Raw genomic sequence first — 19,050 nt, 5'->3', positions numbered from 1 at the left:
TGTAACATATTAGCATCTTAGAAGTTGTCATATTTCCTATGTGCCCACATGCCCTGGTGCATGGCAGATTCAGGGCTGTGACAGTGGGGGTATTACTGCAGCTGCCCCTGCTGCAGGGCTGCTCTTGGGCTTGTGTATGGCACTGCTGTGTTTGGCCCTGGTGCTTTATGATCTGTTTTGTGTGTGAACTGTATTCTATATGTTGTCAGGCAGACGCATGCTGGGCAGATGTTATACCGAGTGCTCGGGCGCACATCCTTCAGTATTGTATGCAGTGAGGCAGTGTGGCATGACATGGCAGCACCGCAGGCCTACGGCTCCATCTTCAGCAGGCGCTGCCCATCTTTGGGCCTTTGTTTTATTTATTTTTTTATTCTCAGGCATTAACCCTATTCATTCCCGTACGAGACGAGTTTGTCCGGTGGCGCCTACATCCACCGATTTAACCTTCACGTGTTCCTAGTAGAAGCTTCTGATTTATTCGGTGTTGATTAGTACTTGTAGAGCCGTCATCATATGTGCATCTTTGGATATAAAAGACGGGAGAAATGAAAGATCCTTCTTTTTTAACATTTTCTCTCGCTTAGATCCAGTCTTGGCTTAGTCAAAAAATAAATAAAAACTGCATCAGAAACTACACATGTGAATATAGCGCAACCATGTAGAGTTCCAAAATGTAGATCAGTTCAAAGCTGGGGCTACACAACTCCATTTACCTGTATTGGGCTGCGACACCTAGCGAACTTTAGTCTCTTGACTTGTGTGGTGGCCAAAGTCAACATGTAACCCCCATCCTAAACTTAGCAAAATGTATCCCTGTGAGAGATGAGTGAGTGGATTAGCAGCAGCCACGTCAGCAGTCTTTGGCTGCCGGAAATGATCCCTGTGACCTTCTACCTTCTGGAATCCCGTCTTCTGGGTTGTAGACCCTGTTTGTCATTGTCATTGCGGCATAGCGCATGCATTATGTGGCACCGGGCCTATTAATCAGAAGAGACACCTGGCATGCTGGAAGAAAGGTCACAGCCCCACTATCAGTATTTGGTCAGTATTCGGTCAGTATTTTTTCTCAGGAGTGGGAGCCAAAACCAGGAGTGGGTGATAAATGCAGAATTGGTGACTTGCTTCCATTATACCTTTTCTCTGATTGTTCCTCAGCTGGTTTTTGGCTTATACTCCTAAGAAAAAATACTGACCGAATACTGACCAAACACTGATACTTTGTGGGCCCCCCTCTGGCAGCCATGGACTACTGACGTAGCTGCTGGACCAGTGTCCTGTGAATCAATTTGTTCCTTTCTAAACCACAACTAGGTTCAGTTCCAGCTCTTACCCGATCCTTGCTGGTCTGTAGTTCCTGGTCCGGTATTAATACCCCAGAAATGCTTGCTTGGCCAATCAGTGCCCGCAGTGATGACCCGCCTCAGCCAGTGATTGGCTGACCAGAAATAGATGAGACTTAGAAGTAGATACCAGCAAGGACCAGGTGAGTATCAGAATATGATCTGGGAGAATGAATATCACTTCTTATAATTTTTACATACTGGTAATTATTTTAATTTCTACTATTTTATGTACGGTAAATCTGAGTCCTTTTACAAATAAAAATGTGATTCCCTAAACAAACATTTTAATTTCTTTTGGCATCGTGTGGGGTAGAATTTTCAACATAATAATGACAATTTTCCAACACTTTTCTACTGTACTTGAAAATTAATGTAAGGCCATACCTGAACCACAGCAGGTTAATCAACAAAGGCTTGCATCCTGTTACATTGTCCCGTGATAACCTGGGGAAAAGAATGTTATATTGCTCATATGACTCCCCCAGTATCAATAGGTCGCCACCCGTGCTCTTAAAGTGTATATTAAAGGTAAATCTGTTAATGATAATACTTTCTTAGCTCCTAAATGTATAAAAGTTTGTGGAATGGACTTTTATTTTTAAAGGGATCCTGGAAAAATTAAAGCTTGTGTCTGGTTGTTTTGTTGTTTTATAGTCATGAAAATACAGAAAAATCTTTAAATGAGGTGTGTCCAAACTTTTGGTCTGTACTGTATATATATATAAATTTCCCACAATGTTTCTCACAGTCTGATTCATTTATTAAAGATACTAATGAAAGCTGAAATATTGCATCAAAAATTGTGAAAGATACCAGTATATCAGGTGCTATATTTATCTTTAGAATTTTTTTAAGGGGGCAGTCCTGTCATCCAGTACTAATATCCTATTCAGAAGATAGGTCATCAGTATCAGATCAGATACGCTGCACCTACACCGATCAGTTATCCAATTTAGACATTGAACAGATCCATAATTAGAAAGGCAAAGCACAGCACTTCCGGTAGGTCGGTGCTCAAGTAGGATCCTATCCCGTCAATCAGTATTTAGAAACTTGGCACTGATGTGTGAATCGAAAGATTGATAGTTTATTTATGAAAACGATCCAGAAAACAAGAAACGTTTCAGTCTGTAATTCGACCTTCATCAGTCTACAGATTGATTTCAGAATGACCGCATGTACAGCGCCGAGAGAGTAACGCGGTATCCGATCTGATATTGATGACCTATGCTCAGAATAGGTTAAGGACAAGTCATCAATAGTTGACTTGCTAACCCCTTGGGTTGTCCACTCCTTGGACAACCACTCCTTGATCAAAATGTTTGGCCCCGATAAAATAAAAACGCTTGTACTCACCTCCTGTGCCGGTATTGGCACTCGCAGTACTGGGGTTCTCATGCTGTTGTTGTGACACGTGACCCTGCCGCCCAATCAGCGCTGGCGTCATTGTCTCAGACTTCAGACAAATCGAACATGAAGAGGAAGTCCGGGTTGCAGCTGATTTCTGACTTCCTCTTCATGTTCAATTCGTCAGGAGTTGGGGAAAGTGACGGCAGCGCTGATTGGACGCAGGGCTCACATGTCACAACACCAGCACGAGAGCCCCAGGAGAGCGAGTGCGACACTACGGGAATGGCACCGGACGGGAGGTGAGTATAGGCTTTATTATTTTATGGAAGCCAAGCGAGGGGTATGAATAGGGGTTGTTCAAGTAGTGAACAACTTCTTTAATACTTTTTAAAGCATTTACAACAAAGATTCCTAAGGAGGAGGCCCACACAATATAATTCAAAATAAAAAGGGAAAGTGGGCACATGGACTCGACTAAACAATAATAATACAATAAAAATATAGTAACCAAAGAATCACAAAGACCAAGGCAGGGAAATGGGAGAAAGAAATGAGAGAATAGAAAGAGATAGGGGAAGAAAAGACGTACAATAAAGGATGAGAGAGTTAAAAACAAGGTAGATTTCTTGCTTCCCACCCCAAGGGCCTAGCCAAAGTACAAAAGATCCAGCTCATTAAGCCAAGATGGCTTTGAATTTGGCAGATTCTTGGAACTCAGTCTAGTAGCGCCAGGTCTTAAGAAACCTTTGAAGGGTGACTATCGATTTGGGAAGTCCATGTACCTGAGATCTAGGTGCCGTAATTATTAACATATTGCACCATTTTTCCATTAAATACTAACAGCTATTTAGTCACCTTCAACATGGAATATTGTTCAAGCTACAAGGTTTCCATAAATTGCTGTGGCAGATGGCGCCATTCCTAGCAGCAATTGTCTCACTAACAATATTATCAGCACATGCAAGGCTGCGCCATCCCATACGGTGGCATCCAATAAAAGAACGTACACTGTGCGGCATGTGCATTTAGCAAAAGGAAGAAATACAGTGTGAAAAGAGACTAAATATAGACCCAGAAGACAAAAAACAAATTGTCCTGTCCCTCAGGTAACCAAGAAAATGTTAAGAATTATTTGCTTTAGAAACCCTTGAATCCACAATACCCAATTGTGAGGGGTAGACTTTTGTTCAGGAGCCCATCAATTAGTCATAACAGAGATCAGTTACAGACAGCGCCTCTCTCAGCACATCCACATATGACACAGGAAAAACTGAATACTTGCTGCCATGTACAGTAAGTGCCCTTGAAGATCATAGCTGTTTCCTTAGGGTCCCAGTAGCAAAAAAGCAGAAAATTGTATTATTAAATTTATAGAAAACGGTGATATTTAACATTACATTGCAGAAAAAATATAGCATAAAGAAAGTACATTAAATCATGTTATCGTTCTGCTTTTAAAAACTATAATCATGGATTTTAAACTGTTTTTCATTAGGGGAAAACTATGAGAAAACCTAGATCTAATAGATCAAATAGGGGGTTTTATAATATCGGTAAATGTAACTTATATGCACTTCAGAATTGCCTACAGTCACGATTTTGCCAGAACAAGCCTGCGACCCACGCTAAAAATAGGGTTTATGCGAACCTTGTACAAAAAAGGAGCCTTTGTGGGCAAACCAGGGGAGGAGTCCTGAGGAGATAATTTTCATATTCCCACTGCATTTTGGGGTAAGTGAAGAGTCTCCGCCAGCTCAAAGAACACTGGATTTTGGCTGTTGGAGCTGAAAAGAGGACATCGGTAAACCAGGGGAGGAGTCCTGATGAGATAATTTGCATATTCCCACTGCATTTTGGGGTAAGTGAAGAGTCTCCGTGAGCTCAAAGAACACTGGATTTTGGCTGTTGGAGCTGAAAAGAGGACATCGGTAAACCAGGGGAGGAGTCCTGAGGAGATAATTTGCATATTCCCACTGCATTTTGGGGTAAGTGAAGAGTCTCCGTGAGCTCAAAGAACACTGGATTTTGGCTGTTGGAGCTGAAAAGAGGACATCGGTAAACCAGGGGAGGAGTCCTGAGGAGATAATTTTCATATTCCCACTGCATTTTGGGGTAAGTGAAGAGTCTCCGCGAGCTCAAAGAACACTGGATTTTGGCTGTTGGAGCTGAAAAGAGGACATCGGTAAACCAGGGGAGGAGTCCTGCGGAGATAATTTGTATATTCCCACTGCATTTTGGGGTAAGTGAAGAGTCTCCGCGAGCTCAAAGAACACTGGATTTTGGCTGTTGGAGCTGAAAAGAGGACATCGGTAAACCAGGGGAGGAGTCCTGAGGAGATAATTTGCATATTCCCACTGCATTTTGGGGTAAGTGAAGAGTCTCCGCGAGCTCAAAGAACACTGGATTTTGGCTGTTGGAGCTGAAAAGAGGACATCGGTAAACCAGGGGAGGAGTCCTGAGGAGATAATTTGCATATTCCCACTGCATTTTGGGGTAAGTGAAGAGTCCCCGCGAGCTCAAAGAACACTGGATTTTGGCTGTTGGAGCTGAAAAGAGGACATCGGTAAACCAGGGGAGGAGTCCTGAGGAGATAATTTGCATATTCCCACTGCATTTTGGGGTAAGTGAAGAGTCTCCGCGAGCTCAAAGAACACTGGATTTTGGCTGTTGGAGCTGAAAAGAGGACATCGGTAAACCAGGGGAGGAGTCCTGAGGAGATAATTTGCATATTCCCACTGCATTTTGGGGTAAGTGAAGAGTCTCCGCGAGCTCAAAGAACACTGGATTTTGGCTGTTGGAGCTGAAAAGAGGACATCGGTAAACCAGGGGAGGAGTCCTGAGGAGATAATTTTCATATTCCCACTGCATTTTGGGGTAAGTGAAGAGTCTCCGCGAGCTCAAAGAACACTGGATTTTGGCTGTTGGAGCTGAAAAGAGGACATCGGTAAACCAGGGGAGGAGTCCTGAGGAGATAATTTGCATATTCCCACTGCATTTTGGGGTAAGTGAAGAGTCTCCGCGAGCTCAAAGAACACTGGATTTTGGCTGTTGGAGCTGAAAAGAGGACATCGGTAAACCAGGGGAGGAGTCCTGAGGAGATAATTTGCATATTCCCACTGCATTTTGGGGTAAGTGAAGAGTCTCCGCGAGCTCAAAGAACACTGGATTTTGGCTGTTGGAGCTGAAAAGAGGACATCGGTAAACCAGGGGAGGAGTCCTGAGGAGATAATTTGCATATTCCCACTGCATTTTGGGGTAAGTGAAGAGTCTCCGCGAGCTCAAAGAACACTGGATTTTGGCTGTTGGAGCTGAAAAGAGGACATCGGTAAACCAGGGGAGGAGTCCTGAGGAGATAATTTGCATATTCCCACTGCATTTTGGGGTAAGTGAAGAGTCTCCGCGAGCTCAAAGAACACTGGATTTTGGCTGTTGGAGCTGAAAAGAGGACATCGGTAAACCAGGGGAGGAGTCCTGAGGAGATAATTTTCATATTCCCACTGCATTTTGGGGTAAGTGAAGAGTCTCCGCGAGCTCAAAGAACACTGGATTTTGGCTGTTGGAGCTGAAAAGAGGACATCGGTAAACCAGGGGAGGAGTCCTGAGGAGATAATTTGCATATTCCCACTGCATTTTGGGGTAAGTGAAGAGTCTCCGCGAGCTCAAAGAACACTGGATTTTGGCTGTTGGAGCTGAAAAGAGGACATCGGTAAACCAGGGGAGGAGTCCTGAGGAGATAATTTGCATATTCCCACTGCATTTTGGGGTAAGTGAAGAGTCTCCGCGAGCTCAAAGAACACTGGATTTTGGCTGTTGGAGCTGAAAAGAGGACATCGGTAAACCAGGGGAGGAGTCCTGAGGAGATAATTTGCATATTCCCACTGCATTTTGGGGTAAGTGAAGAGTCTCCGCGAGCTCAAAGAACACTGGATTTTGGCTGTTGGAGCTTAAAAGAGGACATCGGTAAACCGCGCGCCTACCGGCGCGCGCATTTTGAAGCTTTTTTTTTAAGCTTTTTTCACTGTTTTCAGAACATTAACAATAAGAACATGGAAGAGTCCAGGAGCCATTTGGTGAGCTGCATATCCTGCTACATGTTCACAGACTTGCCAGTGGAAAAGCCAGACTTCACATGCCAGAAATGCAAGCTTGTGTCCCTGTTGGAGGAAAAGTTGCGAAATCTAGAAGAGAGGTTAACTACCTTGAAAATCATTAAGGAAGGTGAAGAGTTCTTAGACAGAGCAGAATTATCTCTTCATGATTCAGAAAGAGAAGAAATTCGAACTGCACCTGACGAAACAGAGGAATGGAAGCATGTGACCCACAGAAGCAGGAGGATCGAGAGGCAGTCAGCACCCATACTGCTCAGGAACCAGTACCAGGCTCTCACACAGGAGAACCATGAAGAAATACAGCAAGATAAGACTTTGCCAGCAATGAATAACCTTGTAAGCCCTCAGAATCCTCCTGGATGGAGAAAGAAGAATGTTGTGAAGAAAAAACGGAGAGTGGTGGTCATGGGGGATTCCCTGTTAAGAGGAACAGAGGCCGCTATCTGCAGACCAGACATAACCTCAAGAGAAATGTGCTGTCTTCCAGGAGCAAAAATTAAAGATGTGTCTGACAGGATATCAAGACTCTTCAGACCTACAGATCACTACCCATTCCTGCTAATACATGTGGGGACAAATGACACCGCAAGAAAGGACCTGGAAACCATCTGCAGTGACTTTGAAGACTTAGGCAAGAAAGTGAAAGAATTGGGAGCGCAGGTGGTCTTCTCATCCATCCTCCCAGTGGATGGCCATGGAACAATGAGGTGGAATAAGATTCTACAGGTGAACAACTGGCTACGTCGATGGTGCCGTCAACAAGGATTTGGATTTCTGGATCACGGAATGAATTACCTATACGATGGACTACTTGCTAGAGATGGGGTGCACCTTACGAAGACTGGAAAACATGTATTTGGAAGTCGCCTTGCTACACTCATCAGAAGAGCTTTAAACTAGAACAATGTGGGAAAGGAAGCAAAAGGCCAGAAAAAGCCATACAGCTGACAAATACTATTGAGATCTCTGCTACTGGAAGTGGAAAAGAAGAACAAAGACAAAAAAATCTAAATAATAAAAATATGGGAGGAAGAGAAACCAATCACAAACTAAAATGTTTTTATACAAATGCACAAAGCATGGGCAACAAACAAGGAGAATTGGAACTACTAATGCAGGAAAAAGAATATGATGTCATTGGAATCACTGAAACTTGGTGGGACGATACACATGATTGGAATAAAAGGCTAAAAGGATACAACTTATTTGCAAGAAACAGACTTGATAAACGAGGAGGAGGTGTTGCATTGTATGTTAGAAAAGCGTATATCTGCACAGAGATTGAAGCTTCAGAGACTGGGAGTTCTGTGGAAACTGTTTGGGTAAGAATACAAGGAGAGAACAACGGAAAGGACACCATTGTAGGCATTTACTACAGGCCACCTGGGCAAGCTGAAGATATGGATGAACTCTTTATGTATCAAATGACCAAGTTCTCCAAAAAATATGACGTAGTGGTCATGGGAGATTTCAACTATCCAGACATTTGTTGGGAATCTCTCTCAAGTAAAACTAACAGGTCAAGCAAATTCTTATCCTCTCTTGCTGACAACTTTATCTTCCAAAAGGTAGGGGAGAAAACAAGGGGATCTGCTACTTTGGATCTAATTCTTATAAACAGGGAGGAAATGGTTGAGGAGGTAAAGGTGGCTGGGACCCTAGGAGGCAGCGATCATGCTATTATAGAATTTTGGATAACTAGAGGAGGAAGACATGTGAAGACTCAAACTTCAAGGTTAGATTTTAGAAAGGCAGATTTTAAGAGACTCAGAAAGAGAATAGGAGGGATCCAATGGCTGGATGTCCTTAAGGACAAAAATGTCCAGGAAGGATGGGAAATTTTTAAAAATGAGATTCTCAAAGCACAATCGTTAACAATCCCGAAAAGTAGGAAGAATGGGAAGCATTTAAGGAAACCAGGATGGATGAACACAGAACTTAAACACATGCTAAAAAGAAAGAAAGAAATGTTTATTAAATGGAAAGAGGGAGGCATATCTAAAGAAGATTATAATGCAGTCTGCAGATCCTGCAGGGCACGTATCAGGTTAGCTAAAGCTGACAATGAATTAAGGCTTGCAAGAGATGTCAAAAGCAATAAAAAAGGATTTTGGGGGTATGTCAAAAGTAAAAGAAAAGTCAAAGATGCTATAGGATTTTTACAGGATGAAAATGGAGAAATGGTAAGAGAGGATGTTGAGAAGGCCGAACTTTTTAATTCCTATTTTGCATCTGTTTTCTCTCAGAAAGAAAATGTAACATCAACTGATCTTCACTGTCCTTTTAAAGGAATAGAGGAATCCAAGTTATCAGTAAACAGAAAGATTGTGAGGGAATATTTAGCTAACATAAATGAGTTCAAGTCTCCAGGTCCAGATGAATTACACCCCAGAGTACTGAAGGAGATTGTAGAAGAAATTTTAGAACCACTCTCCATAATCTTTGAAAATTCTTGGAGAACAGGAGAAGTCCCAGAAGACTGGAGAAGAGCAAATGTTGTTCCTATCTTCAAAAAGGGGAAGAAGGTGGACCCAGGGAACTATAGGCCGGTGAGTCTGACTTCTATACCAGGAAAGATATTTGAACAAATTATTAAACAACATGTATGTAAGTACCTGGATAAGAATGAAGTGATTAACCAGAGTCAGCATGGGTTTGTAACTAACAAGTCATGTCAGACTAACTTAATTTCCTTCTATGACAGAATCACTGACTGGGTGGATCAGGGAAATGCTGTAGATATAGTATATCTTGACTTCAGCAAAGCATTTGACAAAGTATCTCACATCATCCTTATTGAAAAAATGACCAAGTATGCAATGGACCAGGGAACTGTTAGGTGGATTCATAACTGGCTTAGTGATCGGACTCAAAGGGTGGTTGTAAATGGCTTCACATCCAGCTGGATGAATGTCTCAAGTGGGGTACCACAGGGCTCCGTCCTGGGACCTGTATTGTTCAACATCTTTATCAATGATTTAGATGAAGGAATTGAGGGTAAACTGATTAAATTTGCTGATGACACAAAGCTAGGAGGGATAGCTAATACTAGAGAAGAGAGAGAGAGGATTCAAAAAGACCTAAATAAACTGGAGCAGTGGGCAGCAACCAACAGAATGGTTTTTAACAGGGAAAAATGCAAAGTACTACATCTGGGCAATAAAAATGAAAAAAGCATATACAGAATGGGAGGAATAGAGCTAAGCAACAGTACATGTGAAAAAGACTTAGGTATACTAATAGATCATAGACTGAACATGAGTCAACAGTGTGATGCAGCAGCAAAAAAGGCAAATACAATTCTGGGATGTATTAACAGAAGCATACAGTCTAGATCACGTGAAGTCATTATCGGTCTTTACTCCTCTTTGGTCAGACCTCATCTGGAATACTGTGTACAGTTTTGGGCACCACATTTTAAAAAAGACATAGACAAACTGGAGCAAGTTCAGAGAAGAGCGACCAGAATGGTGACTGGTCTGCAAACCATGTCCTATGAGGAACGGTTGCAGGATTTGGGAATGTTTAGCTTGCAAAAAAGAAGACTGAGAGGAGACTTAATAGCTGTCTACAAATATGTCAAGGGCTGTCACATTGTAGAAGGATCATCTTTAGTCTCATTTGCACAAGGAAAGACTAGAAGCAATGGGATGAAACTAAATGGGAGGAGACACAGATTAGATATTAGAAAAAACTTTTTGACAGTTAGGGTGATTAATGAGTGGAACAGGCTGCCACGAGAGGTGGTGAGTTCCCCTTCAATGGACGTCTTCAAACAGAGGCTGGACAGACATCTGTCTGAGATGATCTAGTGAATCCTGCTTTGAGCAGGGGGTTGGACCAGATGACCCAGGAGGTCCCTTCCAACTCTACCATTCTATGATGATTCCACTCCAAGGCGGTCTTGAAGGTGGGGCTTAATTGTCATTCATTTGGGATTTAAAATGTTTTTTTAAAAGACCTGTCCCCAGGTCAAAAGTGGACAGTTTTTTTCTCGCATTTGATTCCCGGTGCACCCCAATATGTTTTTTTAAAATCCTCCATACGGTTTCTGAGATATGAGCCTTTTTTGACTTACTTCTAATGTTCATACTTTTTCCCCAAGGGGCATTGATCACAGGGTAATAATGTAGCGTAGCCTGAAGACACAACCCAAGAGAATTCTGCGAGTCACACTCCTTTGCTAAAGATCATTAAAATATCCCCTTAATTAAAAATGGCCATATCTCTGGAACCATATGGATGATCCATAAACCACCCCCTTCCAAAAAAAAAAAAAGAATACTAAGGAGAGCAGCAGGAATAAAATAGGAGCAAAAACTGACTATTTTTGACCTGGTAACAGGTCTTTTTTATAAAGGGGTTGTCCAGTCTTATGGCGAAAGTTTGCAGTCACTCTGTAACTGCACACTTCTGAATCCTAACAGCTCACGCACCACATGCTGTCAGGACTATCTGATGTCACTGTCGAGAGCGGGCGGGCATGTGACCGCAAGTATGTGATTTGCTTACTTCCAGCCACATTCAGACCAGTCATGCTCAGCCTCGCTCAACTTACTTGTGTTGAGTGAGTCCTAGCATGTCTAGTTGGCACTTCACCGAATGTGTGCAAATTGCAATCATGTATGCAAACGCTTGATAGTAATTTCCCTAACATATCTTAGCTGATCTTTAGGGGCACCACCCGCACACTTTGGGGTCTACATCGAACGTTCACTGAAGGGCTAATTTTGTAAAACAAAACATCTATTTCCATTGGACAACCAAAAAAATCCCTGTGCTACATGAGGACTCCATGTGTCCTAACGTGGCATATGAAAATAAGTTGTTCTTATGCATTTCAGATTATTCTGCAATTCCTGCTGTTTTAAGTTAAATAAATGATAATACATTTTAGGGCTTTTTTGTGGTTTTGTTATGAGAATGTTTTTGATGCTAACTTGGAAGGAAGTTTGTATTATTATTGTCTGTCATATTTCATCTAGCTTCTCACAAAGCATGCCGAAGCTCTACTACATCAGTGACACCTCTCTGTAGGATAATAGAAACATGTAAGCAGTTCTCGTAAGTGAACACCTAGGACGACTACACAAGCTTCTGATAGCAGCCAATGCTATAGCAGTGATGGGACAGCTATCAGTGCTATTCCTGTGGGAAGTACCTTGTATCAAAAGCCCCATAGCCATTGCACATTTATTGCATTGCACTGATTTGTCAGCTATGAGCTGCTACCCCCATGCATTGGATTATTTTGATGATACCTGCTATTACAATGCACACTTATCAATTACTACCATTTTTCATACTCTGAACCGGTCAATAACTGCAGAGAATTTCCCACTTGTGCAGTGGGTTTTCCTTTTCTTTAGGTAAAAATCTTCTTTTGTCATGCTTAGAATTAATTTCACATGTCAATTAAATTTTTCAGTCTGCGCAATTATGCATTTGGTTGCAACTAGGGATGAGCGGACCCGTGGAAGTTCGGATTCTGGTAGCTGACCTGAGCTTTCGTATAAAGTTTGGTTCAGGTATCAGAACTGTAACCGAACTTGAACCAGAACCTGAATCCCTGTGAAAACAATGGGGACCCGAACTTTGGAACTGTCTCTCTCTCTCGGAACTCCGAAGAGTTCAACAAACTACTGGGAGAACTCCGTGTTCAGCGTTTAGCACCGGACACTAACTGTATGGTACAAACCCCCGAACTTTTAAGTTTGGGTTCGCTCATCTGTAGTTGCAACCCTTCAATGGTATAAAATAATAATGAATACCTAAAAAAAAAAGTAATAAAAATAATAGTTTATCTTTATCCCAAAAATATCAGCATTAAACTTTACATCTTAAGGCTGGATTCACTTCATGAACATTTGGTGTGACTGTCTAATTAGAAATCCACAGTATTTCTGCAACAAAAATCTGCACGTTTCCCACACTTAGGACTTCTTCACACACTTCTTCACATTTTTTCCTCGTTTTATTCTAGACGCTGCAATTTACAATACCAGCAAAGTGAATTAGATTTCTGAATTCTCGTGCACACACTGCTTATTTGTTTCCTTGCAGATTTGAACCATTAAATAGTTTTTTTGTTTGTTTGTTTTTTGTTCAGATCTGCAGCATGTCAATTCTTTCAGTGTTTTTGTAGCATTTTTCTCCTAGTCAACAGAATGGGGAAAAATCAACATAAAAACACATCAAAAACGCGCAGTAATATGCAGCATTTTTCCTACCCACACTCAGGTTTTTAGTGCAGAAAAATCTGCTGCAAATACTCAGTATGTGTATTTTGTTGAGCAAACCACACCAAGAAGCACAGAACAGCAGCTTAAACTGTGGATTTCATGGTCCCCATTAAAATAAATGGCCCAAAGGGAGCTTTTTTCCGCAACAGAAATGAACATGCTGCAGTTTTTAAAAAACACACCAAGAACCAATTACTGCATGGATTTCGCACGACAAAACCACACAGCATATGGGTTGTATGACAGTAAAACTCATCCATTTGCTGGTACAGTAAACAGCTGTGGATTTTGCATGCGTAAAATCCACATCAAATATGCAAGGTGTGAACCTAGCTTTAGAGATCCTGTTTTATGGGTAACATAGTGTGCCCCAAAACTAAGAAAAACAAAATAATAATCAGTTTGGAGCAATAAAAGTTCAATGTATCTAAGAAAAAAAAAGAAAATAGACAATATTTTCCTAAGAAATGGAAAAAAAAATCATGATACAATATTGCAAACATTTTGCCCTTTGAATCAAGATGCAAATCAACTATAATAATGAGAGATTTATCTACAGACATCTTTTACACATATGCAGCACTTTTTTTTTTGCTGCTGTACATTTAAAGAAATTGGATTGGTGATTTTAGAATTTTTTGCATATTAATATTTCACATATCACTTAGGTACAGATGAAATAGGTTGAGATGTCTTTAGTCAGTTTGGTGGACTATAAACTAATCTATTTTGTTTCTGTCTTCACAGACTTCTATGCCTGAATCAGAATGTGCACTTCAGAAGACCTAGCAGATTGCCTTCATGGAGAGAGTCTTCTCTGTAATCTGAATGAGCAGCGCATGCAAGGATTCTTGTGTGATGTCACCATCGTGGTTGAAGATACCAAATTTAAGGCTCATAGGAATATACTGGCAGCCTCAAGTCTATATTTTAGGAATCAGTTCCGGAGCCAGAGTATTTTAATACAAGGACATGTTTTGGAACTCACAGATTTCAAAGCTGACACGTTTACGGAGATACTGAATTTTATTTACAGCTCTAAGATTGCAGTGAAGAAAAAGGAGACCCTTACTGATCTTGCAGATGCTGGTAAAAAACTAGGAATAACATTTTTAGAAAATATAAAAACTTCCAAGAAATGTTCAGCTGTCACATGCTCAACAGAAACTGAAGGAACTTTACCACCTGCATTTTATCGAGGAGAGAATGGTTTGAAATCAGAAATTGTAGATAAAAAGGGAGATGACCCAGCGGTTGCTAGTGGACCAAGAATAACCAATGCATTTTCCATTTTGGAAACGGAAGTCAATGGATTTTCTCCTCTTGATTTGAGAGCAAATTTTAAGAAGTCTAACGGCCCTTCTGAAGAAGAGAACGATAAAAGTAACTCTGATATTGGTGTCTGTAGTGATGGTGAGCCAGTTAACACCTTGGCTGAGCATTCTTATGCAGTGTCTCCTGGGGATGCTCCATACAAAAGAGACACAGTGTTTGATCATAGCAATAAGCTTAGTCATTTAGGGGATGGTGATGATACCACACCACATAAAGTTCCCAGTATCCAAGAACCGTCATCAACTGGCAACATGCCTGTGCTAGAGCCTCAGTGTTTTATGCCCCAAGCTGTAGTCCAGAGTAGTGCTTCGACAAATGTTACCTGCTCAACTGACCAAACGGCCAACCCTTCGGATTTCTATAGCCAAAGGGAAAATGAAAGTCTCCTACTGCCACTTCCTCCAAGTAACCCACCCGTCCCTCAGCCTCTCTGTGAAAATGCACTTTATCCGCTACCTAAAAGGCATCATGAGACATTGAGCTGTAAGAATTGCAGCAAAGAGTTTGCACATTTCAAACGCCTACAGAGACATGAACAAATCTGTTTTAAAGTGGTCCACACTGAAAAAGATATGAGGTTACCCAACAGCCTTTCACAGGTTACCTCAGCCGATGGAACATCTGACCAGAATGGCCTTCCCAATGGTTCCTCAGCTGCAACAGACCACTTTGTGAAGATAGTAGATGGTAAAATATTTTATGTTTGCATTGTATGCAAGAGAAATTATGTTACCCTTTCAAGTCTTCGACGTCATTCTAATGTCCACTCCTGGAGAAAATCCTATCCTTGCCATTATTGCAGCAAAGTGTTTGCCTTAGCAGAATATCGAACTAAACATGAAATTTGGCATACAGGGGATCGGCGATATCAGTGCATATTCTGCCTAGAAACATTTATGACTTATTACATTCTTAAAAATCATCAAAAATCTTCTCATGGAATTGATCCAAGATTAGGTGTAGGGAGTAAAGCAAACAATAGAGGTCTCAAATCTAGTATCTATCCCTACAAATTATATCGACTTTTACCGATGAAGAGTAAAAGAGCGGCCTTGAACAGATCTGGGAATGACTCTGCAGAGCACTCCGGAATCCACTTCCAAGGACAGAATTCATTTAACATGGCTACTGTTGTACAAAATCCAATAATCTCTCAGCCGTTTGCTTTGGAAAACCAGGAAAGCTATTCTTGTACACAAGACCCAGCATCACAAAATGCTACAACCACAAACAAGGAGTCTTGGCCATTTAATATAATACAGTGTGATAAAAATGCAAATGTTTTACCTGCTCCCAACTCAAGCACTCCCAATGAAGTTTTGGATTCCACTCCAACAGTATGTGATAGTGAAGCCTGTCCTTCCTATACTGAGAATCAAAATCTTCCCACTGTTATTAACACTACCAAGTCAGCACCTTCAGTGATTATGCACAGCAGTAGGGTATCCTCTGTGATCATGCATGGAAATGCTGTGACCGGAGGAACAGCAACAAACGGAATAGGTTGGAATCACAGTAGAACCATTGTATCACCAGAAAGAGAAGATACTTATCAGGAAAATAATGTTGAAGCTACACAGTCAAAACCTAACAGTGAGGAAGAGCAGACAGATAAGTACAGGGCAGGAGAGTCATATTCGGAAAGACGAGAAGTTACACAACCTGCCACTTCATATAAAAAGAGCAAAAGTGTTATTCGGGAAGGAAATAAAACAGAAACATACATAGCAAAACCAGCATTACCCGGAACTCTCGTAAATAGTGGCATTGCTCCGCTTTGCCAGATCACAGTCAAAATTGGAAGCGAAGCTCTGGTAAAAAGACAGATCTCTGGTTCATCGCTATTTTTCAGGAGAAATGGAAAACCAAGGCATTCTGAGTCTAAACTAAAGAAAGCACGGCAAACATCTGATGAAGACAAGAAAGAAAGGAGCTCCAATCGACTTCGTAAATCAGAATGTATTCAAATGGAAGAAATGTGTGATGACGCCAGCGACCAGGATGTGTCTGACAAACCTTGGCGACCCTATTATAACTACAAACCTAAAAAGAAATCTAAGCACTTTAAAAAATTTAGAAAACTCAAGAAAAAGAAAAAACACAGTAGAAGTAGAGATCTTGAGGATGATTTTATTGATGTAGAAAACGTAGATGAGGTTAACGTAACGGACGCAAAAAGTTCTACTGTGCATGCTGGAGATCAGGAAGATGAACAGGAGAAACCTCTGGAAACTGAAGATTTTCTAGACCACGAGAAAACAGATAAGGTAGAAATGGTTACCGCACAGTGGCAAATGGACAGCAAACCCTTTTTTTGTGAACTTTGTCAGAAATCTTTTCGGAATCCTTCAACTTTAAAAGTGCATATGCGTTGTCACACCGGGGAGAAACCCTATCCCTGCAAGACATGCGGAAAGTGCTTCTCCTTCCCAGGGAATTTAAACAAACACGAACGCATCCATCAGACTGTAAAGAGCTTCACGTGTCAGTACTGCAGCAAGTCATTTATGTTACATGAAACTCTGAAAAAGCACGAGAGGATTCACACTAGAGAAAAAACGTATGACTGTCAGTTTTGCTCCCAGCAATTCCTATACCTTTGTACAAAAAAGAACCACGAGCAAAAACATTTAGCAGAACAGAGTGTTAAAGGGTTTGTTTGTTTCCATTGTTCTAAAGTCTGCAAAACTGCAGCAGCTCTCGGGATGCACCAAAAGAAGCACTATCTCAAGGGTCTAAAGTATAAAGAACATAAAGACTTTTCACCGTCTACAGCCGAAATAGGTGGCTGGAGTAATATTGCCAGTAGTTCTAGCAAAGAGTCCAATATCATTGAAGAAAGAAGTTCCCTGAATGTGCCTGAAAGTTTTCCTCCTTCCTTCGATGACTGCGAGGCTCCATTGTTGTCTTTTAACAACAGCGTTACCGAAGTATCCCCCCAGAATGTTAATGCTGCGAGTCTCGTGGAGAATGTAAATGATATTGGAGAAAGTGATAGCAATTTTATGACTCCAGCGCCACCACCAACAGGATTAAACAGCACCATGCTGTTGGAGGCCCCCAGAGGCTGGAAGCACTGGAAAACAAGACAATACAACTTAGAGGAAAGCATGAACTCTGATCATTCATCTTTAAAAGAAAGTACTAAGACTTTCACTGAATTGAAGACAATGACTAGTTTCGAGACCCCATTTATCCCGTAAAAGATTCAAATGGGAAAACAGAAGCAGTGCAAACTATTTTGTTAACTCCCTTGCTGCAACGGGACAACCGCAGACCCCATTGCAGCAGAAATGGTTAAAATAGTCAAAAGTTATCAAAACTTTTAGTGTTAATATGTGTTATTTTTCCTGAGCTGTACATCCATGCACCAGTCCTATGTAAAAGAAAACAACAGCTTATAGTGTGTTTTTGAGCGCAGTTTGCCATGTAACACCTTCTGTGCAGATTACAGTATAATATACGTTTATTAAAGCAGCAGTCAGTCGATTTTTCTGTATATATGTGGCGGGTCCATAAAAGACCACAAAAATTCTCTTTTACTCCTTTACATTGTAATCCAAATTAGGGGTTTCCATTCCCCCTGTATATGTTACGATTATGAGATATTTAGTGGGACAGAAACGACCAATACAAAATGACAGCACGTTCCTGCAATGATATCACAGCTCCTCCTTAGCGTTCAGCTCATTCGTAGTGCTGTTATATATGGGGTACCTCTGTGTGGACTGCTTCTTTTAATACCATATATTATGCTACATTTAGTATAAACTGTACAGTATATTTTATATTGTATTTAGTGTATTATTTAGGGAAAGAACTCACTGCAGCCAGGACTAAAGAAAAAAAAAAAAAAACTATGTGTATCTTCAAAATCGGAATCGCACACAATATGTTATAGTGAATTATACTGTTAACACAAAGTAACTATTTGTCATCATTTCTTTAAAAGATGCGTTGTTTAGATTATGACATTCTACCGTGTTGTATTGATCAGTAAGGGGTCGTCCACTTGTAAAAAAACAGTTCTTTAGCTGTGATCCTAATATAAAGCTATAAAGCTCACTAATGTATGGGTATGTCGAAAGTTGTCCTAGTCCTCCGCTATCAGCAGTCCCGATACTTCCAGGTTGTGCTTGAGCGTTTCCTGTGCTGGCCCGCCATAGTGCTGTGTGTGTATCGGTCAGACTGACTGGCTGGAGATCAGGCGCCTTTAGAAATACATTTGTATCTCTTTATATTAGAAACCAATGTAAAGATAATTTTATACAGTGGACCACCTCTTTAATAATGTTTCAACAGTTTTTTTTTTCAAGATTGTGCCTGAAAGAACCAGAAAGAATGGGAGATAATTTTATCTATGCAACCAAAGGATATTTCTTTTTTTTTATTGCATTGTGTTAGATTTAATTTTAGTATGTACCTAGGGGTTCTTTTGCCCATTTTAGTAAATCCTAAAATGTAACGGGCTGTTGTATATTAGTATTGCCATTCAGGCTATTGCGGTGACACTTGTAAAACTGGATTCTCCAGTTAGTTTGTATTAGCCTTTCAAATTCTCTCTCCCACCCCAATCTATGGCATTCCCTATTTCTAAATATGAGATGATGAAAAAATAGTCTTACTCCGTATCCAATTTTGGAGAAAATAACTTGGAGGATGTTAAAG

General features: G+C 40.9%; 1 protein-coding gene across 7 annotated transcripts in view; it reads left to right on the top strand.

The window, feature by feature from the left end:
* ZBTB38 (zinc finger and BTB domain containing 38) overlaps window positions 1–18,202 on the top strand; it is a 50,504-nt gene extending 32,302 nt beyond the window's left edge. For all 7 annotated transcript variants that reach the window (XM_073674398.1, XM_073674393.1, XM_073674392.1 and 4 more), the window contains exon 2: window positions 13,795–18,202. In XM_073674398.1, the coding sequence (XP_073530499.1) occupies window positions 13,815–17,585 (3,771 nt within the window). In that variant the 5' untranslated portion in view covers window positions 13,795–13,814 and the 3' untranslated portion in view covers window positions 17,586–18,202. The remainder of the gene's footprint in view (window positions 1–13,794) is intronic.
* Window positions 18,203–19,050: the final 848 nt, after the last annotated feature.

Source organism: Phyllobates terribilis, unplaced genomic scaffold (genome assembly GCF_046119375.1).
Source record: "Phyllobates terribilis strain yellow unplaced genomic scaffold, ASM4611937v1 Scaffold_3__8_contigs__length_932513732, whole genome shotgun sequence".
Lineage (NCBI taxonomy): Eukaryota > Metazoa > Chordata > Amphibia > Anura > Dendrobatidae > Phyllobates > Phyllobates terribilis.
Note: the sequence above shows the minus strand (reverse complement) of the source record. Positions and strands in the feature narration are given on the sequence as shown.